The sequence below is a fragment of the Salvelinus sp. IW2-2015 genome, linkage group LG4p (genome assembly GCF_002910315.2).
Source record: "Salvelinus sp. IW2-2015 linkage group LG4p, ASM291031v2, whole genome shotgun sequence".
Taxonomy (NCBI): Eukaryota; Metazoa; Chordata; class Actinopteri; order Salmoniformes; family Salmonidae; genus Salvelinus; species Salvelinus sp. IW2-2015.
Window position 1 is genome coordinate 16,436,925 of NC_036841.1, and position 16,121 is coordinate 16,453,045.

Below are 16,121 nucleotides of genomic sequence, written 5' to 3' on the forward strand. Positions count from 1 at the left end.
ATCTGAACAGAGGGAAGTTAAAAACTTCAGTATAGAGTCCAGCAGGACTGGAGTTCACCAGGAGCTAGGACAGGGTCAGAAATTGGAGTTCACCAAACCGGAGTTCATCATTATTCATAGCAGCCTAACACTTGGAATCGGGATGTGTGTGTGGTAGAGTGTGTGTGAGGGAATGATGGCACTTTTGTGCTCACGACGWGTGTGTGTGTGTGTGTGTGTGTGTGTGTGTGTGTGTGTGTGTGTGTGTGTGTGTGTGTGTGTGTGTGTGTACACAGTATGTGTGAGTTGACATGCAGCTTGCTGATCTGAACCTGTTACCTGAGAACTATTAAAACCACAACTGTTCTTTTCATTTCAAATGTTCTGTTTCTTTTTGCCCACATGGTCATCCACACAACGTTTTGTGTTCATCAACGTTGAACGTCTTCCGTTCTCGTTTCAACAGTCTGTACAACCAGTGAGGTTTCTAAAATGGCCTTCAACTGTAGGATGCATCAGCGCAGTCAGAACCAGGCCTCGAAATGCATTTTCTGAATTGACATTCAAGGAGACACTGATCAAAAATGTACACAGTATGACTTTTAAAGATCCAAATATCCGTGAGAATGGAATAGGGGAAAATGCAGTTAATTAGAATTTCATCTGAGATTGAGGTAAAAGGAATCTGGGTAATCTGAGTATTGAGGGTTAAACCAGACTTCTGATGTTGGAGTATTGAAACAATTATATGAATCTCCTTCATTGCCAGCCAGAATATGATTTGATATGACAGGCCAATTGTTATGGATACAGAGGCACGCACATGTCCTTCTGGTAATGCATCGGAAGTATTCATGCAAAGGAGTTGAGAAAATAAAAGGCTAGATGGACAATTTGAATATCTATGGAGGGGGTACTGTTACCCAAACGTTAAACCCCAATCACCCACACAGAGGGTACCTCTAGCCTAATGCACGCAAACGTAGGACGGTATGGTTGAGTCTGCCAACTGACTTTGGAATGCGACGACAAACGAGGAGCTTTGTTCCAGTGTGCCGATTTTTTTTATTTTTTTAAATTACCTGACCAATCAATATTTCACAGGTGTTTGTATCTTTCAAATTTCAGAAGGGGAGGGAAGTTTCGGTTTAGGGGGGTGGAGACTAGTCTTGTTAATATCTTTTTCTCATACATCTCACCCAAGAACCTAAATGAGCATCTGACGCAATTACGTGAGATTTTAGTTTTGGGTTTCCGAGATTACGTCTAGCCTGAAAGGGTGTTTTGACAGCGACAACTTAATGGGTGCCTTCCTATCAACAGTCCCATTAGTGCATGAACTGAATGACTTTGCCTGGCTACCCAAACGTCCCAACAAACGACTTAAACGACGGCAGTCTCAGACCGAAGTATGTAGCGAACATAGAGCAGTGGAACAATTCCGTTGGAGTCGTCAGGGAATGAATGACTAGCTCGATAACTAGACGTCTTCTGTAACAAGCCATTCACGTCGGACTGAAACCAAGGCTTTTTTAGAGTCATTTCACAATAATTTATAATCATCATCATTACCATTTCACAAAGAAACATTTCAGAATATGCTGCCACAGAAATGCCCACCTCACATCTATTGCCTTCAGGTCCTCACCACAGCCTGGCAGTGTGCTTTAGTAATAGTCCTAGACCTGTTTTTTAAGGGTACATTTTCCCCTGCCTTATTATTGTATGTTTTGACTGTGTGCCACAACCCTTAATTCTAAGAGTTAGAATTAACTTTATCCCAGGACATGGTTAGATGATGTGGCCTGTTCGCCAACACTTGATGTCTCCCTCCCTCCTATAGTATGTTGTACTGATCTCACTACACAGTACTAGGGATGCCGGAAGCCCACAACAGACCTGAACCCTTGGTAGATGGTGAATTGGAAGATGAGTGGTGAGATGGGTTATGGTTCGCAGGAAGACTTTATTACACGATCCCTTAGAAGAGGCAAGGACACGAGAGCAAGTCTTAACAAACCTAAAATTAAATGTCATTACTTGTATTATGCATAGACCAACATGAATAATTTTGTATGATCAAAAAACAAATGGGTATCCAAATGTTGAATCTTGCAATAATATATATATTAAACCAAATCTTGAAAAATAAATCAACATTTTGACGTGAGTCTAGTGTTTGATTCCGTTCTGCGTTTCACACCACCGTGTGTGTGTGTGTGTGTGTGTGAGAGAGAGAGAAGACTGAGTTTTTAATGTAAACGTTTTAAAGCTAAACTAAAAGAAAGAAAAAGAGGGAGAGCATTTTGATGACTAGCTTTTTACCACAGGGAGGCGACAAAAGCCAATGCATGTACTGCAACAGTCATACTGTGTCACAGATTAATAGTGAAGGTCTCAAATGATTGGCATCTTACATTCAAACAATGAATCCTGATCTAGGATACTCACTCCATTATGATTGATGTTTTGAATACGACATTTACACTTGATGGACAGCCAGTTGGATACTGTGAAGTCGCCTTGACAGTGACTCTGCAGAATTTAATATGCAGATATCCACGAGGCTGAGATATCTTTAGAATTGGTAAAGGGAAACCCCGATGGTAAAATTAACCAGTAATGACGGAATCGACTGGAAATGCAGTACTGCCTGCTCAAGGCTCAAATATAGTGCTGTAGGCGACATAATTTATGGGCCTAGTCCAAACTCGACCATGGGCCTCACTGGCGTTTCAGCTTGTACTTTATTAAAAGGTCGGCACGTGACAGAAGGATATTGGGCCTTTTAAACTGGGTTTACCTTGACAAGTCTCAACATGCCCTGACCTCAAACGAGGTGTTATTAATGTGTATTAGGCCTAGTTTGTAGGCACATAGGCTTTGTCTTTTTGTTTAATCTGTTCTCAATGTAGGCCATTGAAATAATATTGCATCAGCCTAAATCTGTCAAAGGTGTGCCACACTCACTTTCAAGCATGTTGAGTAGGTCAGGGTGTCAAAGAAATGTCTCCTTTCACAACTAGCTGCTTGACAAAGCCAAATAGTCATGAACAGTTGAAGGGTAGGGCCAACATTTTTTGGTAGAATTATGTTTTGAGTTACTGGTCCTCATTTGAAATAGTTAGCAGGTAAATTCCCAAAGGGGCAATGCATGTCAAAGTTCTCCAAAGGTTGCCTTTCAAGTTTTTCTCTTCGTGTTAATCTAAAATGAATAGGAACAGGGAATGGTGGGCTACACAAATGCATGTCTATTAAGTATGTGTGTTGTTCACTATACTACATTTGAATACAGAACACCAGGGTTCTCCAATTCTGAGCAGAAAAACATTTGTATATATATATATTTGATCATTTTCGCTGTTGGACATAAAAGACTGTAAAATCCTCATTAAATCAGCACAAAGTTACTTTAATTTAGGAAATCTGTTCCCAATTTATTTATAACTATGTTCAGGCCCCGACCATCCGCTCAAGGAAAAATGTGCCCGCGGCTGAATGTAATTGGGAACCCCTGCAGTACATAAACCTACAAGAACACCAATATGTTCATTTTGCCACTGACAGAAGGCGTGCCCATCAACTCGCTTCCTTTCAAAGCGCAGTGGTGGAGGAGGGGAGGGAATAGTCAAATCATGCTGGAAGTTATAAGGCAGACCCTCCTCCTCCAATGTCTAACAGATTGGAGTATTCAAAACCGAGAGAAGTGCCTGTTTTCAACTTTTTACAAAGACTGATTATTAGTTATTTGGAGAGCACAAGACTACTGCTTTGAATTCTAACAAATTAAAAAAACGGCTATAGACCAACCTGTCTAATTGACAAATATATTATAGGCTACGGAACACATTTTCATGGTGCTCTCTTTATTTGCTCCTACTGGAGTAAGGAAAAGGTGTTCGTAACCAGTGCTGAATGTCACCTCCAGTTCCAATGGATTATAACCAGACCATGGCTCCTCCAGTGCCGCCGCACAAACCCAAAACTTCCCGGCCATTCCAGGCTCAGGAGCGTGTGTTGAAGTGCGTTCTACTCGGCGATGGAGCGGTTGGGAAGACCAGCCTAGTTGTCAGCTACACAACGAATGGCTATCCAACGAAGTACGTCCCCACTGCGTTTGATGACTTTTCAGGTGAGCCAGTTAAAACCATTTATTGTGGCACTATTCTTGGACAAAAATAATGATAGATTTGTCTCCTACAGACATCAAATCTGCATCTTCCCAGCCAGATAAAATAAACATAAAACATGTTTTCTGTTGCACATTGCTGCGTTTAGATTTTGACTATGGGCCAACACCCATATATTGCACATTGCTACATTGTAACAAAGGCTTAATTGACCATAGTGAACATCTGTTACATTGTAACGGGGAAATGCGCTGGATCTCTCTTGCAGCCACCCATTCTGCGGAACGAATCTTACCTAACTTTTCTTGTGTCATTTTGCTGCCCTCGAGGCTAACAGCAGCGACTGTCTGTCTGCAGATATTTGTATTATTGCACACATATTATGCGCCTTGGTCATTTTATACGCCCGGGCCTGTTGTAATTTCCAGTTGGCAGAATTCCATTTCCAAAACGTAGCCACCAGCAAATGTTTGTCTAACGTACCGAAATGGTTGAAAACTTAAACTGCATACTTGTTGAAACTAACCTCGGTTGGCAAGTGATGACAACGCCCGCACACACTGACGTTGGCGCGTCATTATCTCAGGAGAGGCCTATTCTTCCTTTTGAAGTTTTCGCTGTAAACTTTGATCTCAGGAAACCTCCACCAAAACACAATGTCTGAATTAATCTAAACTTGCATGACATGATAACTATAGGAGTCTAGGGAAGGCTTGATTGGAAAAATGTGACACCCTCTTTATGACCCATTCAAAATGATATGTCCAGCAGCTGCCCTTACTTATCCGTTCATCAGGAATATACATCTATTATAACCATTCTATCATTCTAAACACCTAAGTATACTTATGCCAACCGCTATGGAAGGTTTTGAATGAGACTATTGCATATTTTAATAGGCGTACACACACACACTAATTCATCCCTCTCTCACTGCCCTCAGAAATCCAAGTTATAAGGCCTAAAATGAGCAGAACATTCTTGTTGAACATGCTTCTCACAGGCAGGCATGGTTTTGGATTGCACAACTCTGGCCGTTGTTGTCAGCCTTGACCTGAAAGCCGTCTGTCTGCTATAATGGAATGGACACATCTGTTGCAATGGCTCTGAGCAGAGATTGTCTTTCTCCCTCATGACAGAGAGGGATTGTGCAGTTGGGGGCCCCATTTGATGATGTCATGTATCCGTTCCTGGAATCAGAGCCCTCTTTTGAAAGCTGATTTCTGGGCAGTTATGCAATTCCACAGGTGACACTTGGGGTAGAGGGAATTAGAGGGAGGAAGGGATGGAGAGAGAGGGAGGGCAGAGAGTTTTGGGCCCGAGTGGAATACAAGGCAGATCATATGTCAGGGATTTGGGAATGATTGCACAATAGGCGCTGGGTTTTAATGAGGAGTAGTCCGATGCTGCGGCGGACTAGTCCCCATTGCTCTTTGATCAGGTGATGTGACCATATACCCCGGGCGCCTTGTAAACACTTCCATAAGCTTCACCACATTGGGCTCTTTTGAAACATGGCCTATAATGAAACTGCTAGTGGCATGACTCATACCACTCTTCCAATCTGGAGAGAGCTATTGGGAGAGTCACTAAACAAACAAATCCGCTTTGTTTTCCTCTGTAGACAGCTTGGCATGGCTTTCAAAGCTTGAAAGAACAGAATATGGTATGAAAGAGAGTAGTTATTGCCTTTACTTTAACTGGGCGAGTGGGTGGGCGAGACAAGACCGCCACTCTGAGTTAGGGGGATGTGTGAGCTTTCTGTTCACTCTGTCCAGGGGGTATGAAGTACGTCAAACTGGCTTGCCTTGGTTTTTCCCAGAGGATATTTTGGTGGGCTGGCCTCGTCTGTCAGGGGTCTCTTCCTTTCTGTGTGTGTGTATGTTTGTTTAAAGTGTCAGGTGGAGCAATGTGGAGGCAGATGGGACTATAGCCCTGCTGATTTTCTCTCTCTCTCTCTCTCTCTCTTGCTCTCTCTCTCGCTCTCTCTCTCTCTCTCTCTCTCTCCCAACAGCGGTGGTGCAGGTGGACGGACACCCTGTGAGGCTACAGCTCTGTGACACTGCTGGACAGGTGAGAACCATAGCCTCATATTGACATGCACCAGAGCAACACTCCACATACTACATACGGTGCTTCCACATAGTATGCTTCGACCTATTGGTGCTGCATCGCTGAGTTCGCCGCTCTCTGTCACAGGCATGTAATGCCCAGAGGAAAAATGATGCCGAGCACCACTGAACTTCCCCAACGGCCGTTCTCCTTCTTCTGCTTGGTTCTCATACATGTTACATGATTTTAGAGTCCGAGACGGTGTTGGCTTTTGTCTTGCATGTCGTCTTTGCTGGTGGGTATTGCCCAAGGCAGCATTCTGGGCCACCGTCTTATTTCCCAGGCTCTACCACTACTCTGTGGCAGCTGTGGGGCCCGCTGGTTCTCCTGAGTATATCTCTCTAACACCCCCCCTAGAGAGAAATGAATTCCTGGGCTTTGATGCCACTCTACATCTGAAGTGGGAACCAGGCAAATCCATTGGCATAGCTTTTGGGGATGGGGGTTGGGAGGGGGGATTTGGGAAAGGTTAGAGGCGTTAGAACGGCGGGAACTCATTAGAACAGATCTGGGTTGAAGCCACATTGTGTGGCAACCGCTACGAGGGAGGGAGACGACTCAATCGCAGAAAGTAGCTGTAAATGCATGTTTTTTTTTTATCTCGTTCTGCTCTCTTCCTCTTTTCCCCACACCCCCTTTCTCTGTAGTTGTGCAGGCATAGGCAGGCACGGTTGGTGTAACTGAGAGTCGTGCGCCTGAGCTCTGAGCGTCATGCTAAGCCTTTTTAGCATGGTTAGATTGTTCTAGAAAGAGAACAGGTTGTGAAAGCCTTGGTGTTTTCTCTCTGGGCATGGGTGGTGTCGTAATTTCATTCTATAGCTACAACCCAGCCCAGAGAGCATAGTTTAGTTGATTAGGATTCCCGTTAGATACTGCACATGCAGCAGCTACTCTTCCCGGGGTCCACGTAAAACCTATGAATACATGACAAAGTACAGAACAGTAAAAGACAAGAACAACGTAAGATATTACATTAAATTCAAAATATATATATTTTTATAGGAGAGACACCAAGAGACAACAAATATACTATGTACACACTTAATATATGCATATTCTTACATACAGTACAGTTAAATATGATCTTTATAAAGAGGAGAGGCACTGTGATAAATCGTTTTTTTATCTGTTTTTTTAAGCTAAATTTGCTTTTTGCCTGAGTAACCTCTTGTGACAGCGCATTCCACGATGACATGAGTGACGCATTAAATCTGGTTTTGGTTTGGGTACCGTGAAGAATCACATAGTGGTGTGTCTGGTGGGGTATGTATGTCTGTTTGAAGTGTATGCAAATAGATTATACAAGTGGCTAGGCATTTTCAACACACGAATGTTTCTTAAAAAGACCAGCAGAGAATTAGTCAATTTCTCCTCAACCCTCAACCATGAAAGACTATCATGCATGTTGTTCATGTACAGTTGAAGTCAGAAGTAGCCAAATACATTTAAATACATTTAAATTTAGTTTTTCAAAATTCCTGACGTTTAATCCTCGTAAAAATTCCCTGTTTTAGGTCAGTTAGGATAATTTTGGGTAGCCTTCCACAAGCTTCCCACAATAAGTTGGGTGATTTATGACCCATTCCTCCTGACAGAGCTGGTGTAACTGAGTCAGGTTTGTAGACATCCTTGCTCGCACACGCTTTTTCAGTTTTGCCAACACATTTTCTATAGGATTGAGGTCAGGGCTTTGTGATGGCCACTCCAATACCTTGACTTTGTTGTCCTTAAGCCATTTTGCCACAACTTTGGAAGTATGCTTGGGGTCATTGTCCATTTGGAAGACCCATTTGTGACCAAGATTTAACTTCCTGACTCATGTCTTGAGATGTTGCTTCAATATATCCACATAATTTTCCTTCCTCAATATGCCATATATTTTGTGAAGTGCACCAGTCCCTCCTGCAGCAAAGCACCCCCACAACATGATGCTGCCACCCCCGTGCTTCACGGTTGGGATGGTGTTCTTCGGCTTGCAAGCCTCTCCTTTTTTATTCCAAACATAACGCTGGTCATTATGGCCAAACAGTTCTATTTTGTTTCATCAGACCAGAAGACATTTCTCCAAAATGTACGATCTTTGTCCCCATGTGCATTTGCAAACCGTAGTCTGGCATTTTTATGGCGTGGCATCTTCCTTGCTCAGCGGCCTTTCAGGTTATGTTGAAATAGGACTTGTTTTACTGTGGATATAGATACTTTTGTACCTGTTTCCTCCAGCATCTTCACAAGGTCCTTTGCTGTTGTTCTGGGATTGATTTGCACTTTTCACACCAAAGTACATTTATCTCTAGGAGACAGAACGCGTTTCCTTCCTGAGCGGTATGACGGCTGTGTGGTCCCATGGTGTTTATACTTGCGTACTATTGTTTGTACAGATGAACGTGGTACCTTCAGGCATTTGGAAATTGCTCCCAAGGATGAACCAGACTTGTGGCGGTCTACAATTTTTTTTCTGAGGTCTTGGCTGATTTCTTTTGATTTTCCCATGATGTCAAGCAAAGAGGCACTGAGTTTGAAGGTAGGCCTTGAAATACATCCACAGGTACACCTCCAATTGACTCAAATTATGTCAATTAGCCTATCAGAAGCTTTTAAAGCCATGACAACATTCTCGGGAATGTTCCAATCTGTTTAAAGGAACAGTCAACTTATTGTATGTAAACTTCTGACCCACTGGAATTGCGATACCATGAATTATAAGTGAAATAATCTGTAAACAATTGTTGAAAAAATGACTTGTCATGCACAAAGTAGATTTCCTAACCGACTTGCCAAAACTATAGTTTTTTAACAAGAAATTTGTGGAGTGGTTGAAAAACGAGTTTTAATGATTCCAACATTAAGTGTATGTAAACTTCCTACTTCAACTGTTAGTTCTGTGTGTGCAGTTAAGGGCAAGGCGTGCTGCTTTGTTTTGAGCCAGCTGCAGCTTCTTTTTTTCACCTGACCATATTACCGGACAGTAATCAAGATGGGACAAGAATCAAAACCTGAACAACTAGTATAGTTGATCTTTCTGTCAAAAACGCAGAACATCTTTTTATAAGAGACATACCTCTTCCCATCTTCACTACAATTTTGTCAATATGACTTGACCATGACAACTGATCATCCAATGTTAGTCCTAGGAGTTCAGGTTTATGCCCCACTCCAGTTGAGGTTTAGGTCTAAGAGAATGATTTGAACCAAATGTGTTACTTTTGGTTTTAGATGTATTTAAGACCAGTTTATTGTTAATCACCCATTCTGACACTGCCTGTAAGTCCTTATTAAGAGTCTCAGTGAGCTCACTGGCTGTAGGTGCTGATGTGTAGAGTGTGCAATCATCAGCATACATAGTAATTTTAGCTTCTTGTAAGACAAGTGGCACATCATTTGTAGAAATAGAGAAGAGCAGTGCCCCAAGTCAACTGCCCTGAGGGATACCGCACTGTATATATCTGATGTTAGAGAAGCTTCCATTGAAGAATACTCGCTGAGTTCTATTGGATAAGTAACTCTCCAACCATGTCATAGCAGGTGATGTAAAGCCATAACAAGTGAGTTTTTTTTCAATAACAAATGATGATCAATAACACCAAAGGCTGCACTGAAATCTAACAATACAGCTCCAACTATCATCTTATTAGCCGTTTATTTTAGCCAATCATCAGTCATCTGAGTCAGTGCAGTACAAGTTGAGTGCCCTTCCCTATATATACAGTGGGGAGAACAAGTATTTGATACACTGACGATTTTGCAGGTTTTCCTACTTACAAAGCATGTAGAGGTCTGTAATTTTTATCATAGGTACACTTCAACTGTGAGAGAAGGAATCTAAAACAAAAATCCAGAAAATCACATTGTATGATTTTTAAGTAATTAATTTGCATTTTATTGCATGACATAAGTATTTGATACATCAGAAAAGCAGAACTGAATATTTGGTACAGAAACCTTAGTTTGCAATTACAGAGATCATACGTTTCCTGTAGTTCTTGACCAGGTTTGCACACACTGCAGCAGGGATTTTGGCCCACTCCTCCATACAGACCTTCTCCAGATCCTTCAGGTTTCGGGGCTGTCGCTGGGCAATACGGACTTTCGGCTCCCTCCAAAGATTTTCTATTGGGTTCAGGTCTGGAGACTGGCTAGGCCACTCCAGGACCTTGAGATGCTTCTTACGGAGCCACTCCTTAGTTGCCCTGGCTGTGTGTTTCGGGTCGTTGTCATGCTGGAAGACCCAGCCACGACCCATCTTCAATGCTCTTACTGAGGGAAGGAGGTTGTTGGTCAAGATCTCGCGATACATGGCCCCATCCATCCTCCCCTCAATACGGTGCAGTCGTCCTGTCCCCTTTGCAGAAAAGCATCCCCAAAGAATGATGTTTCCACCTCCATGCTTCACGGTTGGGATGGTGTTCTTGGGGTTGTACTCATCCTTCTATTCCTCCAAACACGGCGAGTGGAGTTTAGAGCAAAAAGCTCTATTTTTGTCTCATCAGACCACATGACCTTCTCCCATTCCTCCTCTGGATCATCCAGATGGTCATTGGCAAACTTCAGACGGGCCTGGACATGCGCTGGCTTGAGCAGGGGGACCTTGCGTGCGCTGCAGGATTTTAATCCATGACGGCGTAGTGTGTTACTAATGGTTTTCTTTGAGACTGTGGTCCCAGCTCTCTTCAGGTCATTGACCAGGTCCTGCCGTGTAGTTCTGGGCTGATCCCTCACATTCCTCATGATCATTGATGCCCCACGAGGTGAGATCTTGCATGGAGCCCCAGACCGAGGGTGATTGACCGTCATCTTGAACTTATTCCATTTTCTAATAATTGTGCCAACAGTTGTTGCCTTCTCACCAAGCTGCTTGCCTATTGTCCTGTAGCCCTCTGGTATATATATATAAGTGAAGTTCACTAGCACCGCAGGGCACTGCCAGTACTGTAAACACAATCACATCATCCAAGGTGTTTTTCCTAAGAAGACTTGACTGTGTTTGGTTGAGTGTAGAGTTCACAACCATTGGAATGAACACAAGGCCCAAACACTTCCCAGAATACATGCACTGTAGTGAACTCCTCACAGTCGTCTTCGAGCTGAATGGATGTGTTTACTTTGTGCACAACTTCTAAATCCTCCACTCTCACAGCCACAGAGAGCTGGGGCAAACACATGCAAAGTCAACAAACACTTACTGTACATATATGCACTTTTATAGCAGGAGAACAGATACCGCACCCTGAGAACGCCTGAGATAAACGATAGCAACTGCTGCCATGGCTGTTAGGTCATTCTCACAAAACAGTAAAAAATTATTTTAGTTTTTTTTTCTTCACGAAATGCCTTCTGAATCACTGAGATGAGGATCTGTACTTATCTATTGCATAATTATTATGTTTTTTGATCAGATATGCATTTTACCAACCAATTCACAAAATTCTCATTACCGTAACAGTTTTCGTAGTTCCAAAAAGTAATAAGCAAATCTATATTTCTAATATTTTTTTTACATTGCTTCCTTAATGAAAATAAAGGTTAGTTAAATATAACACTGAAAAAAAAATATATATAATGAAATTATACAAATATTATCAAATTAAATCTGCCTTTTCCCCAATTTGAGGTCCTTAACCGTTTCGATAATGGGAAAGCCAAGTAGGGTGAAGGGGGTGTTTGAGAATAAGAACCTTTTCTGAAAGCATATAAGCGAATACATTAACTTGTGCTCAGCTAAGGACCACTCCTCTAGATGATCCACCATGGGTGAATAAAACTTTATTTAAAAACGGATTGTAGTTTTTACAGGAACTTGAAAAAGTGGTACGGTAATGAGACACTGTTTGCACGTAATAAATATTATACTTTAATGTAAACTTCAACTAGTATACCATTTTTATGATTTATTGACAAACTACAGCAACATTTTGTTTTATTCAAATAAGTTAGGTTTTTCTAAATAATGTTTTAAATAACATTACCCGAAAATTTAATCCGGCTGCATTTCGGTAATGTGAAATTGGGGTGAAAATGTTTAAAAAATCAGGCGGAAATTAAGAATGTATTGAAAATAAGACACGTTTCCAAAAGCTAAACATCTTAGTCCTCAGAATTATAGTTGATTTTTGCAGAATGACAGTTGATTTTTGCAGATGCATCATGGTTATGTAACTCAATTTGCTACAGACATTTTATAACTGGTTACCTGAGAATGACCTTGTTAATTAAACAAAGTCACTCCCCGCTCAGCAAGATTGATGCATTTTGTATGTTAGCCAATATCTCTGCGCCATCACCTCAGTTTGCAAACACTAAAGGTGAAAGTATGATTTGGAAAGGAAAAGTGTGGGAAAAGACTATTCCACTCAGAGGCTACTGAATATAAAAAAGTACCTTTCCCTGTCAGGCTTCTGAAAAGGGTTAAAGAGAGAGGGATTTGTGTCAAGTTTCTGCCAGCCTTAATCTGTGTAATCAAGAATGTGGGAGGCCCTTGTTACCCAAGGCTCTGTGGCTCCACGGTGTTCATTTGGGAGATCAGTGTGATATAAAAGAGGAGGTTACTGCTCAACATAAACAGACTTCTCTCACAAGGATTGTTATGGAAAGATTATCACCACCATTTATTTCTACTGACATTCTGCCTGCTTGTTTTGCATTGACCTATAAAGCGATTACTGAAATGTGTTGGTGTGAAACTGGTTTGTTTGTGTGTGAACCTTGAAGTGAAATACATCACACACTAGAGTTGGTGAAACTCAACTACCTAGGGATTAGGTGCTTTGGAAAATGTTTGTAAGACCTTGATGGATTTTATATAACATCATCTGTGCTCGGAGCCGCAAAACGTCAAGACAATGAAGTATAGTATCCAGCAGAATTAGTATTTTTAAATAATACTTTAGAAGTGAACTTATCCTCACTGCTGGTCTATCCACTCTCCCTCTTCACCTGTCTTCTATAAACACAAATTATTTTGGAAATATAGTTTCCTTAACATCTTGTCCCATATGCTTTTTCCCCCTTCTATACGTGTTACAATGTTTATACCAAGTCAACCACTTTCAAGATACTCAGTTCACCATTTCTTTGGGTTCATATATAATGGGACTGGCCCTGTGTTGTTACTGCTGAATGCCAACCTCTCACTAACGCCCCCGTGTCCCTTATCTCTCTCTCTCTCTCCTCAGGATGAATTCGATAAGCTCCGTCACTTCTGCTACTCACGCACCGACGCCCTGCTCCTCTGCTTCAGCGTGGTCAGCCCTGCCTCCTTCCAGAACGTCTGGGAGAAGTGGGTCCCAGAGATCCGCCGGCGCTGCCCGCTCACGCCCATGCTGCTGGTGGGAACCCAGTGTGACCTGCGCGAGGACGTCAAGGTGCTGATCGAGCTGGCCCGGCGGAGGGAGAGGCCGGTGGCCGAAGTGGACGCCCGCGCCCTGGCGGACAAAGTGGGCGCCGTGGCGTACGTGGAGTGCTCGGCGCTCACCCAGAAGAACCTGAAGGAGGTGTTTGACGCGGCCATCGCCGTGGGGATGAAGCACGCCGATAGGAGGGCGCGGCGGGAGAGGAAGGTGCGCAGCACGGCCGATAAGATGAAGACACTGTCCAAGTCGTGGTGGAAGAAATACGTCTGTGTCCAGTAGAAAGAGAAGAGGAGAGGGACATTGACTAGGACTATGAAATTGGGACTGGAAACGTGTTCAGATGAGCCTATGTTGTTCATACGGATTGAAGGACTTCTGTCTTAGCTCCTCTCAGATGACCCCACGTTTTTTCAAAATTAGGGTTGCAAAATWCCGGGAACTTTCAATAAATTCCCTGGTTTTCCCGAAATCCCAGTTGGACGATTCCCGAAATCAGAAGGGAATAAGCAGGGAATCCAGAATCTGCCAACTAGAACTTCAGGAAAACCTGGGAATTTATTCAAAGTTCAGGGAATTTTGCGACCCTAGTCAAAATGAATGACCAAGGACCTACGGCTTAGTGGAGTGAGGGGGTGGACTGGGGAGTGAGAGTGTCTCAAGTTGGAGGAGATCCACTGATTGGTTGATTGCAAAGAGACTGACAGGACTGTGCTCCAACCACTCCCTGTCTGCTTGAGCTGGTCTGAACTCTAACCTTTGAGCAGAGTGCTGTCACAGAAGATCAAGGGGTAAAACCATCGACGTGATTGACAATACAATGGAGCAAAGAGCGAGTTGAACTCGGCGCAATAATGACTTTTATATGAACTGATGGGTGGGGAGGGGAAAAGACTGGGATGTACTCTTATACGCCACCCTTTAAAAAATGTTTAAAAAACTTTATCATGCTGTGCTGCATAGAGTATGTATTCCCCCCGTCGTCATACCTTATATATGTTCACATCTTTTATGCCGTCCACATGACTCTGTAATCAAACAGCCGATAGATCTCATTGGTAGAGCTAGACGGAAACAAACCGAGGGATTAACGTGGAATTCAACTCGAACGGCGCTACTATACGAATACAGCTACAATACGTTCACATCTACAATCGTATCAATTGCATTTACAGACAAGACTTTAGAGGTATTGATAAGGGACTTTTCCACCTGGCCCTAGTCATCACTGTCAGCAGCATGACCTGGCCCAATGGTCCTCTGGTGGTGGTCACTCTGTCATTGCCATTAAGCCAGGGGGTGGAGGGTTAAGCCTGGTGTGTGTGTGCGTGTATTTATGTGTGTCCGTGTTTAACCACATGACCAACTGAGGTCTCTAGCCCAGGTTGTGTCTGTCTGTCTGCTGCAGCGTTACACTGTGTCTGTTGATACAGCTGCTGCCACTGTTAGCAGACCACACAGTGAGGGACTGGGCTCCCCAGACAGAAAAGTGCTCCTCATCAATACACATTAATGGTCAGACCTTTAAGAGCGCTCTCAACGATACACACCCTCATTGATCTCCACTCAACCTGCTCCAACCCGGAGAACCCGGCGGTTTCCATCCAATAGCCACTCCTCAACTGATGGGAGTCTGTAAGCTGCTGAGAGCGTTGTCTCACTCTGTCGGAGTGAGGAGATTAGATTGAGGAACACAAGGTCATGGAGTGGTGCCACTGTAAATTGCACTTATCACGCTTAGCCCAAATACGTTGTTGGTGTCGTGCCAATGATGCCATACGAATGGCCTTTAGACTGCACAGTGTCTGTCTCTCTTTGTCATTTGAAACGTTTGATTTTCACCCTTCCGTGAGAGTCGCAAGGTTTTCACTCCACTGTTGATCACTACATTTTTGTAATTACAGTACTATAAGCCCAAATATTGAGTTCACTGGCTCTCGTTCTCCTCTCCAGCAGGCTTATGATAACAGGGTGAATCGCCAACGAAACCAATTGTATTTGCTTCTTATTTTTCAGAAGCCTGTCTGTATGCTCTCTGTGTGTAACCCTTTATTTGGGGCATCAACTATAAAATGCACAGCCACTGATCAACCCTACAAACAAATGTATAAGAAATGAAATGTATATTTTGTCTAACAATGTTTTTTTTGTGTACATTTTGGTCTGTATCCGTCACAAAACACCCTAAATGGTACAGAATGAGACGGAAGTGTTTCACTCGCTTTCTGATACTGTCGAGGACTGTTTATAAAAGCAACAGAGATCGAAATAAATGTGAAATCTTAACAAAAACATGCCGTGTATCTGTGTTTCTATGCGTTTGCAGAGAGATATGCTATCTTTTACCCCGTGTGGAGTGTGTGAGGGATTGAATGAATCCTATCTCCCATTGAGTCTAAAATGAATACTGGTGACACTCCGTGTGAGGTCAAAGGTGAAAACACTATGTAAATGTGTGTTGAGGAGCATTGTGTTCGTCACCCTCATCACACCCTCTCTGTTTCAAGAATGTGCTGGGTTGTGGTGGATGATCATTGACAATCGTGTCCCTTTATAG

General features: G+C 42.8%; 1 protein-coding gene and 1 long non-coding RNA gene across 2 annotated transcripts; both read left to right on the forward strand.

Annotated features, from left to right (window-relative positions):
• The first annotated feature begins 128 nt into the window (after positions 1–128).
• LOC139024036 (uncharacterized) lies at positions 129–352 on the forward strand. Its single transcript, XR_011475274.1, has 2 exons — positions 129–221; positions 276–352. It is a non-coding gene; the product is annotated as an uncharacterized lncRNA (long non-coding RNA).
• A 3,306-nt stretch (positions 353–3,658) lies between these two features.
• On the forward strand, positions 3,659–14,408 carry LOC111960606 (rho-related GTP-binding protein RhoU). Its single transcript, XM_023982678.2, has 3 exons — positions 3,659–4,111; positions 6,124–6,182; positions 13,391–14,408. The coding sequence occupies exons 1-3, from the start codon at positions 3,895–3,897 to the stop codon at positions 13,844–13,846; spliced, it is 732 nt and encodes a 243-aa protein (XP_023838446.1). The 5' UTR covers positions 3,659–3,894; the 3' UTR covers positions 13,847–14,408.
• The last annotated feature ends 1,713 nt before the right edge of the window (positions 14,409–16,121 follow it).

What these genes read in the sequence shown, in the direction of transcription:
- LOC111960606 (XM_023982678.2), top strand. Translation starts at nt 3,895, where the DNA reads ATGTCACCTCCAGTTCCAATGGATTATAACCAGACCATGGCTCCTCCA. An exon ending in TGCGTTTGATGACTTTTCAG is followed by an intron (nt 4,112 to 6,123) that starts GTGAGCCAGTTA and finishes CTCTCCCAACAG; the next exon opens with CGGTGGTGCAGGTGGACGGA. An exon ending in TCTGTGACACTGCTGGACAG is followed by an intron (nt 6,183 to 13,390) that starts GTGAGAACCATA and finishes CTCTCTCCTCAG; the next exon opens with GATGAATTCGATAAGCTCCG.